The sequence below is a fragment of the Echinops telfairi genome, unplaced genomic scaffold (genome assembly GCF_000313985.2).
Source record: "Echinops telfairi isolate 266 unplaced genomic scaffold, ASM31398v2 ScPeMD7_20;HRSCAF=75, whole genome shotgun sequence".
Classification (NCBI taxonomy): domain Eukaryota; kingdom Metazoa; phylum Chordata; class Mammalia; order Afrosoricida; family Tenrecidae; genus Echinops; species Echinops telfairi.
In genome coordinates, this window is record NW_022103917.1 from 14130537 (window position 1) to 14148123 (window position 17587).

Here is a 17587-nt window from a genome sequence, read left to right on the forward strand (position 1 = left end):
GTCAATCTCTTCCATTTATCCCACATCACCCCATCCCTTTATTACATTTCCTGTTCTGAAATTTATTCCATATCAACTCCTGTCCTTCATTTCATGTCACTCCCTCTCCTTTATTTCATAGCTCCCCCTACCCTTTATTCTGTCTATTTTCATGCTACTGTATCTTGTCCCCACCACCCTATTATTCCCTGTCAGTCTCCCCACTTTATTTCATGGTCTCTCTTTCCCTTCATCCTGTGTTCGTTATCCCCTTTCCTTTATTCCACATTACTCCTTTACTTCTGTCCCTACTTCCCTTTCCCCTTTCAGCTCTTCAGTCAGAGCGTCCATACTGGACCCCAAAATTCAAAAAAATAAAGCACACAGTAAGTCATGAATATGCTGCTGTCACAACACAGATGTTTATTAATGATTAAATGCCAGAGAAGTTTTAACAATCACAAATCTTCGAGCTCTGTGGTTGTTACCCATTGTATGATCAATTTCTATCCCTCAATACAATGCATTCTTCATTCTATGGATCTTAGCAGGTGTTACCCATCACTATCAGCTATAATTTTGGATGTCATACATAACCCATATCTGTGTGTTACCAGAGCATGTCCCGCAAATGTGTACCGCCCTGCATAGAGGAACTACAGAGACGATAATAAGAACATTTGTAATCAGGTGACTTTAACTACTTGGAATAGATGTCAGTACCTAACTAGTTGTTGTACTGACAACAAGGTGTGAGTGCCAGCTGTCTTTAAAACAAATCCAGGTTGATAAATCCAAATCTTTTCCTCTAACTTTTGACCCCAGAAAAGCTAGTTAAACTTACACTTGAGGTTTCCCTGGTGACTGGACCTGAGCATAACTGCACAGAATTTTGGAATTGGCTGTTGGACGATCCTTCAGTCTAAATAGTTTTGGGGGGGAAAAATCCTGAGGTGGTGGAGTTGCTGCGGGGACACGGCTATGAGTTGGTGTGACGTGGTTTAGCATTAATTGTCAGTTATCAATAGGCTGACCTAATGTCCTAGCATGCCTCTTGAGGGCCTTTCCAATTGAGCTCTCGGGAGGAGGGTAGGAAAGTCAGGAAAAACATGCAATCCCCTTTAGGGGAGGGAAAGCACCTCGAGATTTGTGAGCTTCTCTGGGACAGATGTTTACCACAAATGTCACATCAATTAAAGATAGGGTAGTAGTATGGGAAAGCCAGGATCAGGGTTCAAAGGGAAAGGCAAGGTAGCACCAGGGAGCCTGGGCATGACACAGAAACATCTCTGCTTTTACCACCTGAAGGGACCAAGCATCCCCAGTGAAGGGGCTGGCAGTGTGTTTGGAATTCCCAACCTGACCCGAGCATCAGGCTGGAACTCCTTCTCTCCCTCAGATCTTTACCTTCAAGACGCTCCTTAATGTTTCCTGTGACATTCCAGGTCTACCCCCACCCCTTTCCCCCTGTCTGGCACCTTATAGAAGGAAAAACATCTAAGGGAAAAAGTAGCCGATGTCAGTTTTGGCCTCCTTCTCCTGGGGCACGGCGAGCTCCGGAATGGGAGGGTTACCCGCTCCTTCCTTATCGTCATGGGAACGGGTAGTGCCAGGAGGCACAGCTGGCTCCTCAGAGGAACCTGGAAAATAGAAACAATGTTAACATCTTATGTTTCTAGTTTCATACTTTGCACAATACCAAAGAGACTAAGACCTAATTTGTGTCCTCAAATGTAGCAAGAAGGTGGGGTAGGAATAATTATTCCCACTGGGATGTGAAAAAGCTGCGAAGATCCCCAAGCCTAGGTCTGCCTTTGAAGCCTGTGAAGAGGACAGTTAAGTAACAGAAAGAGAGTCATAGACCCCAAACTCAGAGCAAATAGACAATTTCACCAGGCAGACAGGGAAGAGGGCAGCCTCCTAACAACCACCACCACCCTATAACTAACCTGACTAATTTTACTAAGCAAATGAGTAACAAAGCTGGAGCCAGAAGCTTACAGGATTGCATTGAGGGGAGAAAGCAGGCGTTACTCTTTAATGATTCTGGGGAGGACTCGTAGTCTATGATTTGGCCAAGCTGAGAATTGGTTTTAAGGAGTAAGGTATCTAAAGGAAATGCAACGTCTACATCTTTGTGGCCCTTGGTTGGCTTTGGGTTCTGAACTTCTTTGGGGTCACTATCTTTAGGCATTGGAACCCCTTCCACATCCATGACTTCTTCAAGGTTGATGGCCAGGTCGTTTTGAAGGTCTGGAATTGTATTGATAATGAAGACATCTTCCAGGTCTGGAGCCACAGCAGGAACTTGGTCTTCTTCAAAAGTGTTGACCCAGTCTTTCTGGGGATCTGGAATTTCACTGAGAGTTGGGGCATCCTTAGGCCCTTGGACTACATCAGCAACTAAGTCTTCTTCATGATTGAGGTTTTCTTTAGAGTCTTGGATTCTACTGACCTCAGAGGCTCCTGTGTGGCTTGCAATTTCCTCAACATCTGAGGCTTCTTCATTGTTTAAGACTTCAACTTCACTGAGGATTCATCATAGTCTTAAATTTCATCAAAATTGGGACATCTTCAGACCCTGTGGCCATATGGAGAGCTGGGACCTCTTTTGGGTTGGGTTGGGGTCTTCTTCAAAGCCTACAATTCCATTGACCTCTGGAACTCCATTACCTGAGATTTCTCCAACATCATCATTTGGGACTCCATCAAGTCCAGGAACCTCTGCAATATTGGGATCCTCACCAGTCTGAAAGTTCAGTAACCTCTGGGGGGAATTCTTCATGATTTGGGATTTGATGATTACCAGGTGTTTCTTCAGGGTACGTATCACATGAAGAGCTAGAGCTTCTTCAAAATCAAGGCCTTCTTCTGAATCTGATATCCCATTGACCCCTGGGATATTTTCATAGTCTGGGAAGACTTCAGCATTTGAAGTGTCATGATTTGGGATTTCATCAACTGCTAGGACTTCGTCAAGATTGGGGTCTTCTTCAGAATCTGAACTTTCTGCATTTTCTGAGGAATCTGCATAGTCTGGAATTTCATTGGGGTCTGAGGTTTCTTCATTGTCTGGGATTACATCAAGATAGGGAACTTCTGACAGGTCAAGATTTCCCCCAGAGTTGTGAATTTCCTGCATGTCTGTAGTTCCTTCAGGGCCTGGGACCATATCAAAATATGGTATTTCTTCAGAGTCTGAGATCTCAATGAGTTCTGGACTTTCATCATCAGTTTCTAGTATATCTTCAAGGGGAGGCAGATCATCAAAATTCAGGGTATCATCATTATCAAGATCATTACCATCATCTTTCCCATTGAGTTCTGGTATGCCTTCTAGAGGTTGACTTTGAATTTCAAGATCTTTGGAATCTCAGGACCTTGGATCTCCCCAATAATTACCCCTTGATTAAGATATCCAAATATTAGCTCTTCATTGACTGACCCATCTTCCTTAGAGAATTCACCTTCCTCAAAGGGCTCATCTTCAGTAAGAACCTGGCCTTCAAGAAGGGCCTGACCTTCACCAACAGACTGACCTTCAGCAAGAGTCTGACCTTCACCAAGGGCCTCACCTCCAGCAGGGAACTGACCTTCATCAAAGGGCTTGCTTTGCCCAAGGATAGCAGCCCGGACCTCAGCCGAGGTTTCCACTGGATCAGAAAGTAAAGCATCCTCTTCCATCTTTATGCGCGCACTCCTGAATGAAAAGGAATGTGGGGAAAAAAATCCAAGTAAGTTGGTGAACTTGGATTAAGTAACTAAGGACACTCTGGGATTTGCAGCCCCCTACAGGAGAGTTGGTCTCAAGCTTAACATAAACCCAGAAACACTCACTGGATCCTCCTCAGATTCCTGCGTCTGATAAAGTCAAGTGCTTCGGGACTGGATGTCCACACCCGTTTAGCAACCTGCCTCTGGATATGAGGAGGCACCTGAGGGCAAAATCGGTAACATTAGCTTTGTTACACCTCACTTCTTTCTTTCATACCCTATCAGTCACCTAGAACTTGCCACGGCCTCCTGGAAGCTCAGTGATCCACATTGTTAATGCTACTAACAAGGCTGTCCTTCCTAGAAAGACTGACGTCACCATGATCAGTTAGTGAAAGAGGAATTTTTAGTCTGTTTTGTGGCTTCATGCTGTGGCTGTCTTCAGAAATGTATGGACACTATTTCTCTAACCTGTGAACAGAATAAGGAGCAATTAGTAAGTGGGTGCAAAATGTCCACCCACCTGGAAGAGGATGTCCCAGTTATCAATCATGGAACGGACCACATTGACAGAAGCAACGTAGTGATCAATCCCCAGTTTAGTCTTCCTAGACTCTCTCTTGGCAAACCTCCCCTTCTTCAGAAGGGCAGATCCAAACACCAGGGCCAAATTGGTGGAAGTCATACGGTTGCCTGGAACCTAAACAAAGGAAAGCAAAACGTGACTAGCCGTGAGGCACTACTGGAAATGGTATGATATCTCTTTTTGTTTTCTGTTGTCTCCCTCTCCCTCAGGCTGTCTTTCTCATATACTCCCACTCATGCCTATTACTGCACACCACCTTCACTACCCCTTCCCAGAGCTTTTTACCAACTGTCCATCAATGCCAATGGAGTCCTCGCAGTTCTCAGTAATTTTATGCAGGGCCTTCAGCAGGCGCTCCAGGGTGTCACTGTGGCAGGGTGGCATTAGGTAGACCAGCAATTGCAAGGCAGAAAGTTGATCCTGCGGCTTCAGAGCTGAAGGAAGGAAAGCAAAGGCAGGCTCATGAGGCAGCCTGCTATTGACAAAGATTGAACTCTTCTTGAAAATTGCTGAAGGTTACAGAGACAGGACCCAGGCATCTTGCCTTTGCTCATTTCCAAAGCCTTTGGGCTTACGATCCCTGAAAGCAAGAAATGCTCCTATCAAAGGCAGACTCCCCTCTATAAAATCTGGGCTCTTCTTCACTCCAGGAGGGCACACAAAGCTTTAAAAATTCTAGAGAAAATTACAACTAGTAACCCTATAACAGAATACAAGGGAATCTATAGCAAGTAATATAAGGAAAGTCACTTAGCGACATAGAGGTTGTTGTTTTAGTTTGGTTTTTTATTGTTGTTTTTGGGGTGTGTGTGTGTGTGTGTGTGTTTACCTTCTTATGACATTCACTCACTTTTGTTCTTCGGAGTTTCTGTGGCCCAAGTGCTGCTCCTGGACCCTCAACATTACCTTTCTTGGCCAATAGAGGAGGGTAGAAGACTCACTTGCTGTCAGAAGGAAGGACATGTACAGATCATCTGGCAGCAGAGAGTCCTTCATGTCACGGAAAAACTCCTTGAGCACTGCAGCCACGTCATGCACGTTCTGAGTGTCATCCAGCACGACATCCAGACCTTGATCAAATTCTTCACGGAGCTAGAAATAAAGGAAAGACATGTACTATCTGCTGGCCCACCACAGACTCCCTCCTGGCTGGCTATTCCTTCAACTAGTCTAAGGCATAGATTAAGTAGCCAGCAAGCAGATGTTCCTATAGATAACACCTTCCCCCTCCCCACTAGGTTCTACACCCACTTCAGTTCTACTGAGGAGCCCCCACCCCTTCTTGATATTTTTCACCCAAAGGAAAAAAAGCGTAAGTATAGCTGGCTTACCTGATGCACTCTGGCGGCAGAGAATTCAAGGGTGAAAAGCCCCACTGTGCTTAAGCCTGAAAAGAAAATACCAAGGTGCTAAGCATCTCTGGATCCCTCGCCTTGGGTGTTTGCCTTCTCTTCTCTGACGCCCACCTCTGTATCTCAGCCCCAACTTCAAGTCCTTCATTTTCCCTTTATGTGAGCTCTCCCTTGATCTAACAACCTCTGTGGGGTTCCTTACCATGTTTCTCAATGAAGTTGCAGCAAGCCTCCACAACATGGGGGATTTGTTTAGCAATTGGATTGAGGCTCATTTTCCTTTTGGATCCCAGAAGTCGCTGGCCAATGGGAAAGGAAATCTTGGAAAGGTGCAGGGTCTGCAGCAGCAGAGCCCCATCCTCCAGCTCAGCCAGGCTGTCCACAGACACTGCGCCCTGTGGAGAAACCCAGAGTTTTTCAACAGCAGTGTCCCCAGGCACCTTCCTGGGGTCTCCCAGTGGTGAAAAAATGCTGGACATTCAAAACAAGAGACCTTCTTTTCCCTCCATGGCAAGCTAATCCTAGCCCCCACCCCCTAACCAGCTCTCCCTACCAAGAAGGCTATGGACATTGACCCTCCCACTCTACACCCCTGCAGATAACTCTCCCCTAGGAACAATCACTGCCTGAAACCTAAGTTGGGGTGGGGGATAACTCACTCGACGACCACGGCGAGTGAACCCCGCGGGCAAGGAGGGTTCCTCACGCCTGCGATTGAAAAAGCGCCGCATGCGGCCAAACATCCTTTGCACCACATTCCCGCGACGGCGCACAGCCTGACCAGTGGCTTCTTCAACCTGCATGGCAGCTCTCAGCTCCAGTTGCTTGCGGCGGGTCAGTTCATTCACCAGCGCCTCTTCCAGAGGAATGCCAAAGGTCTTGAGAGAGACAACTGGGGAACCAAGGAGAGAAACGTCTAAGCCCCGCAGTGCTCAAGTCCAGAGGAACTGCAGGGGCTGTGCTATGCCCACAGCAACCCCACTCCTCCAGACCCGCAGCGCTCCTCCCGGGCCAAGACTCCCTGGACAGAGCTCAAGGTCCCTGCCTGAAGTCCTACCAGGAAATGACCACCTTGTAGAAAGGCAGCTGATGTCTTCAGGGTGTGATCTGCCTGGGCTGGGTCCACTGGGAAAGCTAAAATAGGTCTGAAGGGACCGCCCCCCTCTCCCACAGCCAATGCGCCATTTCCTGAAATCATCCCCTACGGGGTTTCTCAGGAGGGGGGCAGTGCCCACAGGGGCAGTGGGCACCGCCCAATCCCATGTAGCCAGGGGCATAACACAAACGAGGTACTGCCCTCAATGTCACCCCCAGTGGAGGTATGAGAGCCCCTCACCCCTCTGTTGTCCTCTCAGAATCAGAAACCACTTCTCCAAGGTGTTGGGACGGTCAACAGGTACTATGGGAAAAGAGTGAGAGAGAGAGAGAGAGAGAGAAAAGATACGCAGACGCTCACAAATTGGACTTCATGAGTGAATAAAAACACATAGCAGTGCACCCCTCCACCAGAGAGCACAGTTCCCTCTAGCCCCTGAAATGCGTTTGCTTTTTCCCAGACTCAGTTTCCCCGTCTGGCAAGGAGATCAATTCTATCTATCGCACTGAAGACTCCAATAATTCAACCAAATAAAGCCATCGAAGGCATGGAGCGCGCGCATCAGGAATGGCTCAACAGAAATCTTTAAAACGTAAATGTGCACTGAGGTTCCAGGACCCAGCAACAGGCTAGGGGCGGGCCTCTGTCTGTGCCCCACTGCTGACAGGAGTCATCAAGTTGTGGGCGATGCGCTCCCACCTGGGATGCGGTCGCCTTCCTGGGCTGCAGTGAGAGAGGTAGAGGCACCTGGCTGTCTTGCGCCCGCCCTCAGCTCCCCCTGGTGTCTCCTAACCCCGCAACTGTGCTGCGTTCAGGCTACGCTAAGGGCACACACCCAAGGCGCCCACTGCACTCCCTGGGCACTTTCCATCCCTGCAGTCCTGCGCAACACCGCTCCGCCCCTCCTCTGGGCTGGGAGGCAGAGTCTGTCTGTCCCCTTGAGACCCCCTGGTAAGCTCGAATCCCGTCGTTCCCGAGTGTCACACACCCCCACGCCCACCCCGCACAGCCAGTCGGAGGGGTCTGCTTTGATAGCGCACTGCTTGTGGAGCCCGCACCTCCGTTCAGCTCCCAGCCGCCGCGCTTGGCGCGTGTCTCTCAGACTCGCTCTCTCCCTTGATGCTGTATCTCGTGGCTACACTGTCTCTGCTTATCCCAGTCCTCTCTCTGAAGTCCCCCTGTGCCTCAGTCTCCTTCTGCCTTCTGCTCGCACTACACTTGGTGCGCCTGCCTCTTCACCTGTCCTCCGTCTACCTGTCAGTCCCTAGCATCCTCCTGTCTGTCTTCTTGCCTCTGGAGCTCCTAGGCTTGGATCTAACTCAACTCATCTTTACCTCTTCCTCAGTTCTACCCCAATCCTTCAACTCCCACTTTCTGGGTTACCCCGGTATCAGGAAAGCACTCCCGGTCTGGACTAGAACCCCTTCCACCCTCCTGGACCCCCTACCCGTCCTGTCCAGTCCCTGTCAGTTCCCATCCCGCCGGGGGGTCCACTCGCCCAAAGGCGAGGACGCCACACTCCGGGGTATAGCTCACCTCTGTCAGGATTGAATTCAGTGAGGAAATGTCTGGCCACGAGTTCGTGGTAAGCAGTCTCTTGCAGCTTCAGACGCTCCAGCTCAGAGAGGCTGTGGATTGATATCATCTTGGTCCTGCGGTCCGGGTTGTGTCCTGGGGCTCCTCCCAGGACGCTCACTAAAAAAATGAAGGCGGACAACAACAATAAAGGGGGCATGATTCTGGGGCAGCGTGTCCTTGCTGCCTTGAGAAAAGGAATGCAGCCACCCATTCTGGGATCCGATGATTATCAAGGCTGCATCATCCAACTGTCAGTGGACCTAGTAGAGAGAAGTCTGTAGGGGGAGGGTAGAAGGGGGAGGGAATACTGGGAGGTGGCTTCACCCTGGAGCAGAGCTGCCTCTGGTTGCTTATTTAAAAAAAAAAAAAAAAAAACTTAAAAAAACCAGCCCTGAACAAACAGTCCACCAAGAAGAAAACATACATAGAAAAAAACCCAAAAAAGGGAAAAAAGATTCAAAATCAACCAACATCACTCACAATAAAAAAATACACATTGAGACAACAAAAGGTAGCCTTTACCGTAATGTGAACAGTATTGGAGTTTATTTTTTAATCTTTACTAATAAATCCTAGTGCTGTTCAGGGTGGGTGAAATGGGTAATTTCATCTAGGTTAGAGACACTAAAAATAGGTGTAACTCTTCCAGAAAACAAACTGGAAACATGGGTCTGTAGCCAAAATCTACCCTTAGGTCCTTTGATCCCATAATTTCCCTTCTAGGAATCTATCCGAATGAAACCTTCCAACAGACAGGAAAAACCATATGCATATATGGAAAAAGGTAGTAAGACAATGAGACAAGTTATATAAACCATGGAAGGGCCAGAGAATGGAAATCTATGTAATCATTAAAGCGATGTTTAAAAAGATGTTTCTGGAAACAAATATAGAACTGAGATTGCATTAATTAGTATGATTAAAACGCTGTGAAGAAAATCATGCATAAGAATAATATACCCAAATATTAAACCTGCATTTCACTGATAGGATTTAGAGGTCTTTGCCTTTTCTCTATTCACCAAAATTTTCTCAAAATAATGACATGAATTTGTTCATGGAAAACAATTCATTTTGTACCAAAACAAACACTTCTGGGCTGTTTCTAGTGAGAAGTCATATCCAAGATTGGTGATCAGAGTGGTCTGTCTTTATGTACTGGGAAACCTGCTTCATACGTTCCTCCTCCATGATGTCCATGACCACATACTGCACCCAGGCTGGGTATCTCTATGGACCCCCAGCAGCAACCTTTCCAGCACATTATCACTTCTATTATTCATTAGACCCTTTCATTTACTCACTAATTAAAAAAAAGAAACCTGCTTCAATTGCCCACTTTGCGCCAGGCACTAGAGATTCAAAGATGAGCAAGATAAAACGACTCTTTTCATAAAGAATTTAATAGCGCAGAAGGAGATACATGGGTTAGTAACAATTTACAGAACCTTGTGATAAGTCAATCAGGCAAGACATAAACAAAGTACTGTGAGAACAGAAAGGAGGAAACATCTAAGTCTGCCTGGAGATAGGGAGGGGGCAGAGTCCAGAGAAAGAACAGCTTGTGCAAAGGCAGGGAGATGGGAAAGAGGTTGTCATATTCTTGAAGCTGTCTGGAGGGGACAGAAGGAGATAAATCTGAATAGGCAGGGATGAGGTCACCAATGGCCCTCTAAACCATGTTAAGGAGTTGGGCTTTCTTCTTAAGGCCATGGGGGAACTACTGCAGAATGTGAGATTAGGAGTGCCAATCAGAGCTACAGCTTAGAAAAATCAGTGTGGTGAAACACCTGGTTTGGTTAAAGGGCCTCAGGTACAGAGATTATCCAAAAGGCCAGAGATGCTGACCACAAGGCAGTCACCGGGGCTGAGTAGGGGATGAATTGTATGGGACAGCAAATTTTAATTCGCGGGGAAAGGAAAACACATTAGGGTGGCTTCCAGGTTTATGGTGTGAGTAACTATGGATGCAAATTCCTGACAAGAAACATAATTTGAGACATAAACCTTTGCAAAACAATGACAGTGGCCGCATGCCACTCGTTTGAGCGCTCTCTCCTATATATTTTGACAAGAAATTTCTGTGTCTCATTTGGGGATTTATATTTCAAAGACCAGGTAATATGACTTTGACAGATACAAAGTAAACATGGGTTTAATAATAAATTACTGAAAAATCAAAAATTTAAATGAATATTCTATCCTATGTCCAACAACAACAACAACAACACAGAACCCCCCCTTAATTTTGTCTCCAAAATTCTCTCTTGCCCACTTTCCAAAATGGCTAAATTCCCACATATCAGCAATGTTTGCCCGAGATCTGAGTATCAGAAAGGTCTGCAGCATGGGGAAGGATTCCAGGACAGCTCTTCCTATGGCTATTGAACTGAGTTAAGAAGAAAACCTCTAGCAGAGAATTGTAAAGCTCCTCGAGCTGCAAAACACCACCCCCTGGGCCCAACAACAAACTGGCATTTTAACCAAAGGCACATGCAAAGCAACTAACCAACAGCCCCAGACTAAGCCCAGAGCATGCCCCCATTTGTGACAACAGGTCAGTCTATGAGCAGAATCTCATCCTGCACACACAGCCTAACTCTGGCTTAATTTTTCTCCTCCTTTTCCTTTCTCCCAATTCAAACATTTGTGTACCTGTGTTGGAGCTTCAACTCTTCTTAGCGACGCGGCTTAACAGATCTGGTCAGTCAAGAAGCCTAGCTGGTTCTTTTCACCCAAACAAATATCTGGATGAAAACCAATCCCTCCCTCCATTAAAAAAAAAACACACACACAGAAAAATAAGCCAAAAAAACCTCACCAGCCAAAAGAAGAGGGAGAGGCAGAGAGGAAAGCCTTTGAGAGATGAGTCAGCCTAGACGCTTACAATTCCAAAGGAAATCAAAGGTCTTAGAATAAACCATTTGTCATTACCTTCTGCTCAAAGATACAGGGCTAAACTTAAGCAGTCATTTGCTGCAGTTGTGCTGGCAAATTTGACACTGTCTTGCTTGCCTTCAACTCTCTCAAGACACCAACAGAGTACAAACAGAAGTAGAGTTAGGAAGACCAGTATAGCCTGTTAAGAACCAGTGCGGTGTGGAGTGCGGGGATGAGGCTGAGGGGAGGGTGGGTGAGGGGCGCAAGTTGGCAGTCTGCAGTCCTCTGAAGAGGTACATAGCAACTTCTAGGGATTTAAATACTTGTCCTTAGGTCAGATTTTCCAAACTGAACAGAAAGGCGGTCCTTTATAGAGCTGCTTTCCAGTCCAGCATGCCATAGCAATGGCCTACAGTGGCCATGAGATAAAAAAGATGATAAATAAGAAAAATGAAAGAAAGCAATTCTGTTTTGACCTAGAATTAAAGACATTTGCAAAAGCACTATCCTTAGACAAATGTCTGTTGTGGACACTGGAGTCAAAGCCAAACAGAATTGCTTTGAAGGCACACTTTTCGATGCCTGTGCTGTGTGACTTTAGGAAAGTCAACTGACATCTCTGAGCCTGAAAGGCCTCCTCTCTAAAATGGGGAAATAACACAGTACCCATTTCATCAGCTTTTGAGAATTATATTAAATAATGCATGTGTGATATTTAGCATTTTTAATAAACATGTTGCTGAAGTTGCTTTACAGAAGGTCTAAGTGTGCCAGAAAGCAGTGGCCTTCAAACTGAATTATATAAAATTAGAATTTGTATCAATGCACCTCAAGACAAAAACTGCTCAATTTCTACTAAATGTGAATACAATTAAAATAGGTAAAGGGATCTGGGGAGATTATCTGGAAGAGTTTTGTCTTCTTCACGCTCCAATTTAACTAAAGTCAAGTATTTAAAAAATTATTTCATAAAATTTAGAAACACTAACTGCATAGGTCACTATTTCAGATATTACAACCCACCCATACTAGCAAAAGATCTACATGTCCCCAAAGTTAATTCTCTTTCAAGTCAACCAATTTTCCACTGTCACTAGCAAAAGAAACTTTTATTTCTCATGGATCATTAAACGGCTTAGGATATTAGCTAATACCAGGAGAGAGAATTTTAATAAAAGGGGGAGGGACCCCTCGATCAAGTCTCCAGCAATACAAAAAGGAGAAACACACTTGGGTGTCATCAAGCCTATTCCTCACATCCTCCTGAAATGTAAGGCACAGATGGAGAAACCAATTAACGTCAGAAAGGTCACCACTTCGACATTGAGAGGACAGAGATGGTTTCAGCTAGGCATAAATCCTCAGCCTTTACAATTTGGATGGCTAATTTACTCAGATAGTTAGAAGGGTGTGATGGTCACTGGTAAACACCTACAAGAAAACAAAACAAAACAAACAAACAAACAAAAAACAGTGACTGCACTGACGCCATGGCTTGAATCCTTATAAATTAGGCACTTTATGACTCCTTCAGAATTTTGTTTCAAGCTCTGAGAGCTCTTCAGAGCTTGAGAATTGATAGTGGACAAGGCCGGGTGCCCAGAAGGTATTGCATCTGCTACGTTATTCAAATAGCTACAGACAGGGACAATAGATAGATATCCCCATTAATAGATCACAACACGGGAAAGAGATCCGGGTCTCTAGATGAAAATGTTTAGGCACCAATTTGGTCTGTTGGCACATTATCTCATTCATCCCCAAGCTTTAATGAGTTAGCCTTTAAGTTATTATTCCATAACCTCCATTTCAGCAAAGGCTTCAGATGAAATGAACATGACTCATTTTATCCTATGCAGTGGTAATGTCCCAAGTTAATTAAACTTGGAGATGTTGTTCGTCAATGCATGGAGTCAACCCATCACAACATCGTAGAGGCTTATAAACTGGTGAGAGTATTGCTAAACTATGCTGTAAAAAGCCCCATAAGCCCCCAAAAGAATGTTTAAGAAACTGCTCATAATGTGAGGATGGTTCCGAGATAGAAGCTATCTAATACCAAACCCTCCATTGTACAGTTTAGAAAACCGAGGCTCGTTGAGGAACCAGAATGTCCCAAGGACAAACAGAAAGTAATATAACAACATAGTCTAGACAAGAACCCAGTTCTCCTCAGTCCCAAGGCTCTCCCCACTGCCCTATCAACCTTTGCTCTTAACAGCTGCAAAGTCCTGCATAGAAAAATCGAAAGAATGAACATAACAATCAAAAGCCAGATTTGATAAGCCAGGGTAGGTCAGAATGGAAGGCAGTCTGCTACCACAAATTACAGCCTCTTTGTAAAACAAGTATAGTCGTCATTCCATAGATCATGAGGATGCCCTTTTAAAATTTTATTGACTAGAGAAAAACTCAAGATCAGGGTGATGAAAGGTAAGCTTTATGATATATAGCATAAATCAAAGAATGGCATAAAAAAGTGACGTGAAACAAAACACAGCAAAATGCAGTTATTCTCACTATTATCGGCAGGATACGTCAAAGTACATAATAATGCTGGCATCACACAGCTATGTTACTGTATATCTCTTGATTACTACTTATATTAAGTTACAGTGGAAAAATAAAGAGAAATATGTTCCATTAACAGGAGGTAAAATATTTTTAACTGCCAATGAGCTGGAACTGACCGGATGGCACCTAACAAAAATTTGTCTTATACTTTTCACTTGCTCAAAAGCATTTTATGCCTATTATCTCCAGTCCATAGCACACAGTAGGTATTCAATCAGTGTTTGTTGGATGAATCACAGGATTAGAAAAAATCGCAGGGTATTGAGAGAACATGTAGGTCTTATAATTGAAACAGCTAGCCATGATTCATGAATAAATGAATCATGCCATTTTATTCTCACAACAACCCCTGGGAAGTAGGTAGGTTGGGGTTATTTTCCCCATTTTCATATAACAACAAACTAGGGCTATGAAGAACTTATAACTTACTTGGAGCTGCACCGAAATGCCGTGGAGGAACGTGACCTAGAACCCAGGTGGCCTGACCTCTTTCCAGGACAAACCACTTCGCTTCCTACCAAATAATGCTATTTCATGGTATTTATCACCAACCTCTGCCATCTGTATGTCACTGGAAAGATTCAAGTGAAAAGAGTGCCTACTTTCCTAAGTATGTGGCTGGTTTGTGAGGCCTCCTCCTGTATTCTTCTTTGGGAATTAAATAGGAATATGTCGATATAAGAGTCTAATGGAGTGGAGAAAAGAGGAGAAGGGCACCCAAATCTCTATCTTTTCCTCCTACTGCCATCTCTAATGCTAATCCACCCCTAACCCAATGCTCCTGAAACATGAATTGGGACCTGGGTTCAAATCCCAGCCTCACCACATGTAAGTTTCCCATGCTCATCAACTTTAAAAAGAATCAAGCATAAATAAGTAAAAGTCAAGATGGAAGGAAAATTCCCTGCATAGGATAAAATACTGGTTCTAGATAAGGGAATTTCCCCATAATATCCGAGAGTCAAATGGAATGGGAAGACTGAGCAGAAGTGCTCTTATCTGGAATGAGGTAGACAGAGACCTCATTGAAGAATGCCCATTTGATGGCGAAAATGGCCACTCAGCCACTGTCAGCAGAAGGCACACTGTCGGGGGGTGGGGTGGGGGGCGTGAATGGTTTCTTCACAGGGTCTCTTAAGATCAGAGGTGCAAAGCAGCTAACTTGAAGGGGATGAGGATCTAATGTACACAGAAGTTCACTGGGTCACAAAGGGAATTTAGCCCTGCCTTTGGCTTCCTCAGCGCAGGAAGCCAAACCATTCATGCTTGGGATGGTAGAGGGAAGGAGTGTGTGTGTGTGTGTGTGTGTGTGTGTGTGTGTGAGGGGGGGGGTGGCATCTGGAGTGGAAAACCCCATTTCCTGCCCTTGGAATCTTGCAGCCTTGTGGGAAGTCATATAAATGTCAAGGGATGGAATAAGTATCCAAGAAAGACCCTGGGACTACTATCATCCTTTCCTGAGTGAATCTAAATAGATTTCTCTCCTTTGTTCCTTTAAGGAATATTAAGAATTCACCATTTCCCAAGGCCTTGCTGAGAAGACCTTTACTTCCCTGTCGGTTTCAGGTTTGTATTCGGCAAACTCTAATTCATTCTTCCCATCATCCAAGACCCTCTTCACTGCTGTGCCCACCATCACCGCCACTATTACCAAGCACCCCTACCAACCAGCTCCCCTCTCCCCACCAGAAAATGTATCTCCAGTGGATTCACTACAAGAGAGAAAGGGGGGCTAGGGAGTGAGGCTCTGAATTCAAAGTAGGGTCATTCAGCCTTGGCCCTTTCAGGTCATAGCTGGGGCTACTACAGAGTGGGTGAGAGGGTAGACCATGGAAACCTCCAGAACAAAAGAAGGCTCTTGCAATGAGTGCTGAGGGCTTTGTCTCCTTCCTCTTTGCCCTTTGCTCTAATTTGATAAGATCTCCCCCCAACAACAGCCTTTGTTGTTGATGGTTTCCATTTCCACAATCATGTCTGCATAGAACAGAGAGTGGGAGCTGTGGGAAAGATGTTTCCTTCCCATGTTCAAAATTAGAATGGTGGTGGTGGTGGTTAGTTGCCATGCAGACCTTTCTGATAGGAGCGGCCTGGGCCTTACGTACAGCAGAATTAAGCCCTGCTCAGTCCTGGGCCATCCTCCCAATTGTTCCTGTGCTGGATCCCATTGTTGCAGCCACCCATATGGGTAGTATTTTGAAACAATATTAAAGTAATCATATTATTACTTTTAAAATCAGTTCCTTCATAGAACTCCCTATCAATCCCACTCCAAAGGTCTTGGCTCTCATGCTGTGGAAAAGGGCCTCCAATAGAAGTCAGGAGACCTGCTTGGTTACTAAGCAGCTGGGTGACCTTGGGCAAGTTGGTGAGCACCTCCTAGCCCCCTACACAACCTGACAATTTATGATTATCCTGGTTATCTCAGAACACCAATGTTTTTCTGCAGGGCTCGGTCAAGTCCTAGAACCAAGGCTGCTGGATGTTTGCTCCTGGTCCACAGCAGGAAGACCGGACGCCCTGCAGGCAGCAGGACCAGCCACACCCTGAGTGTGGGGTCTGCATCAGGTCGTTCTGGCCCTCCTTTACAGCCCCCAGCCCAAGGCCAGGTGGTGGCAGAGCAGTGAGCAAGGAACCAAGAACACTAGAGGTGAGCTCTGAGGTGGCTGTGCCCTTGGCCCTCCTCATACCTCCCCAGAGTGGCCTTGGCCTCCGACAGCCCTCCTCATACCTCCCCAGAGTGGCCTTGGCCTCCGACAGCCCTGGAGCTGCAGAGCTTGGCCTTCAGGCAGCATTGTGTTGTCCTGGCGCCCAAACTTAGGTGGCTCCAGAGAGCAACCTACAAAGTTCAACAAAGCCTGCTGGTGCAAAAGTCACTCTCTGTGGCCAGCCCCTGCTGCAAAATCCAACTGTGTCCTCCCAAGGAGCTCAGCCTTCCCTCCAGGAAACGTAAAAGCCCAGGCAACTTGTTCAACATAGTCACACCTCCCCCAAATCCCTTATGTCCATAACCCACTTGGAGATCCCCCATCTCTCACTCCTGCCCCCCAGTGGGTCACACTTGGGCCCCTAGAGCCCTGCCCCAGTGCTACCTCTTGGCGACTCTCCGGGTGCGGCCAGGAAACAAGTGGCAGTGTGACCTGCTTCTCTGTGAGGCAGCTTGACTGTGGCCCAGTCATGGGATGTGGGATGAGCTACAGAAGCTGCGAGTGCTCTGTTCTGCTGCTCAGACTCCCCCACTCTCTGTAGAGCCCTCTGCGGCGAAGGGACTGATTCATAGCAATTTTCCACACAGCAGTCAGCTCAGCGCCTTGCGCATGCATACCTGTTTGCTGGATTCCCTGGGCTACTCCCACTGTTTCTCATTGCACCCCACAATTTGATCTTCCCTCTCCTCCATGGATACAAAGCCTATCTCTTCTTTTTCAAGATCTAGCCCAAAAGGGTGCTTCTTTCTGGGTGCTCTGCATCTTTCTCTCCCCTCGGGAAGGGGCCATTGCAGGTGAAGAAAAAGCAGATGCTGAAATTCAGCTGGTCAAGAACCTTATTCAAGGACATAATTAGTGGCAGAGTCAAGAAGAAGACCCAAGGATCCCTGGATCCCAGCTCAGGAATTTTCTTTATTTCTATAGCAGATTACTTCTCTTCTGCTGTGACTTCTGTGCGTGGCACTAGAAGGCAAGGGGCACCCCTTGTTGGCCTTTTGCACCCAAGACTGTACACAGAACAACCTCACCCACTACCCTCATTCTACTCCTTGATTCAATGTGCCTTCTCCTTGTGTCCTCCACTTTTCCAGGGACAGTGCACTTCCAAATACACACACACACA

General features: G+C 46.0%; 1 protein-coding gene across 3 annotated transcripts in view; it reads right to left on the minus strand.

Annotated features, from left to right (window-relative positions):
- Positions 1-377: 377 nt before the first annotated feature.
- The window catches only part of ARHGAP36 (Rho GTPase activating protein 36), a 55504-nt gene continuing 38294 nt past the window's right edge, over positions 378-17587 (minus strand). For 2 of the 3 annotated variants that reach the window (XM_045288366.1, XM_004715380.4), the window contains exons 2-12: positions 8264-8422; positions 6968-7030; positions 6291-6523; positions 5834-6026; positions 5611-5666; positions 5221-5371; positions 4565-4713; positions 4217-4393; positions 3817-3914; positions 3573-3679; positions 378-1619 (exon numbers count right to left, since the gene is read on the minus strand). In XM_045288366.1, coding sequence (XP_045144301.1) covers positions 1477-1619; positions 3573-3679; positions 3817-3914; positions 4217-4393; positions 4565-4713; positions 5221-5371; positions 5611-5666; positions 5834-6026; positions 6291-6523; positions 6968-7030; positions 8264-8372 — 1479 coding nt within the window. In that variant the 5' untranslated portion in view covers positions 8373-8422 and the 3' untranslated portion in view covers positions 378-1476. Of the gene's footprint in view, positions 1620-3572; positions 3680-3816; positions 3915-4216; positions 4394-4564; positions 4714-5220; positions 5372-5610; positions 5667-5833; positions 6027-6290; positions 6524-6967; positions 7031-8263; positions 8574-17587 lie in introns of those variants that run through there. The other variant, XM_045288365.1, reaches the window with a different exon arrangement.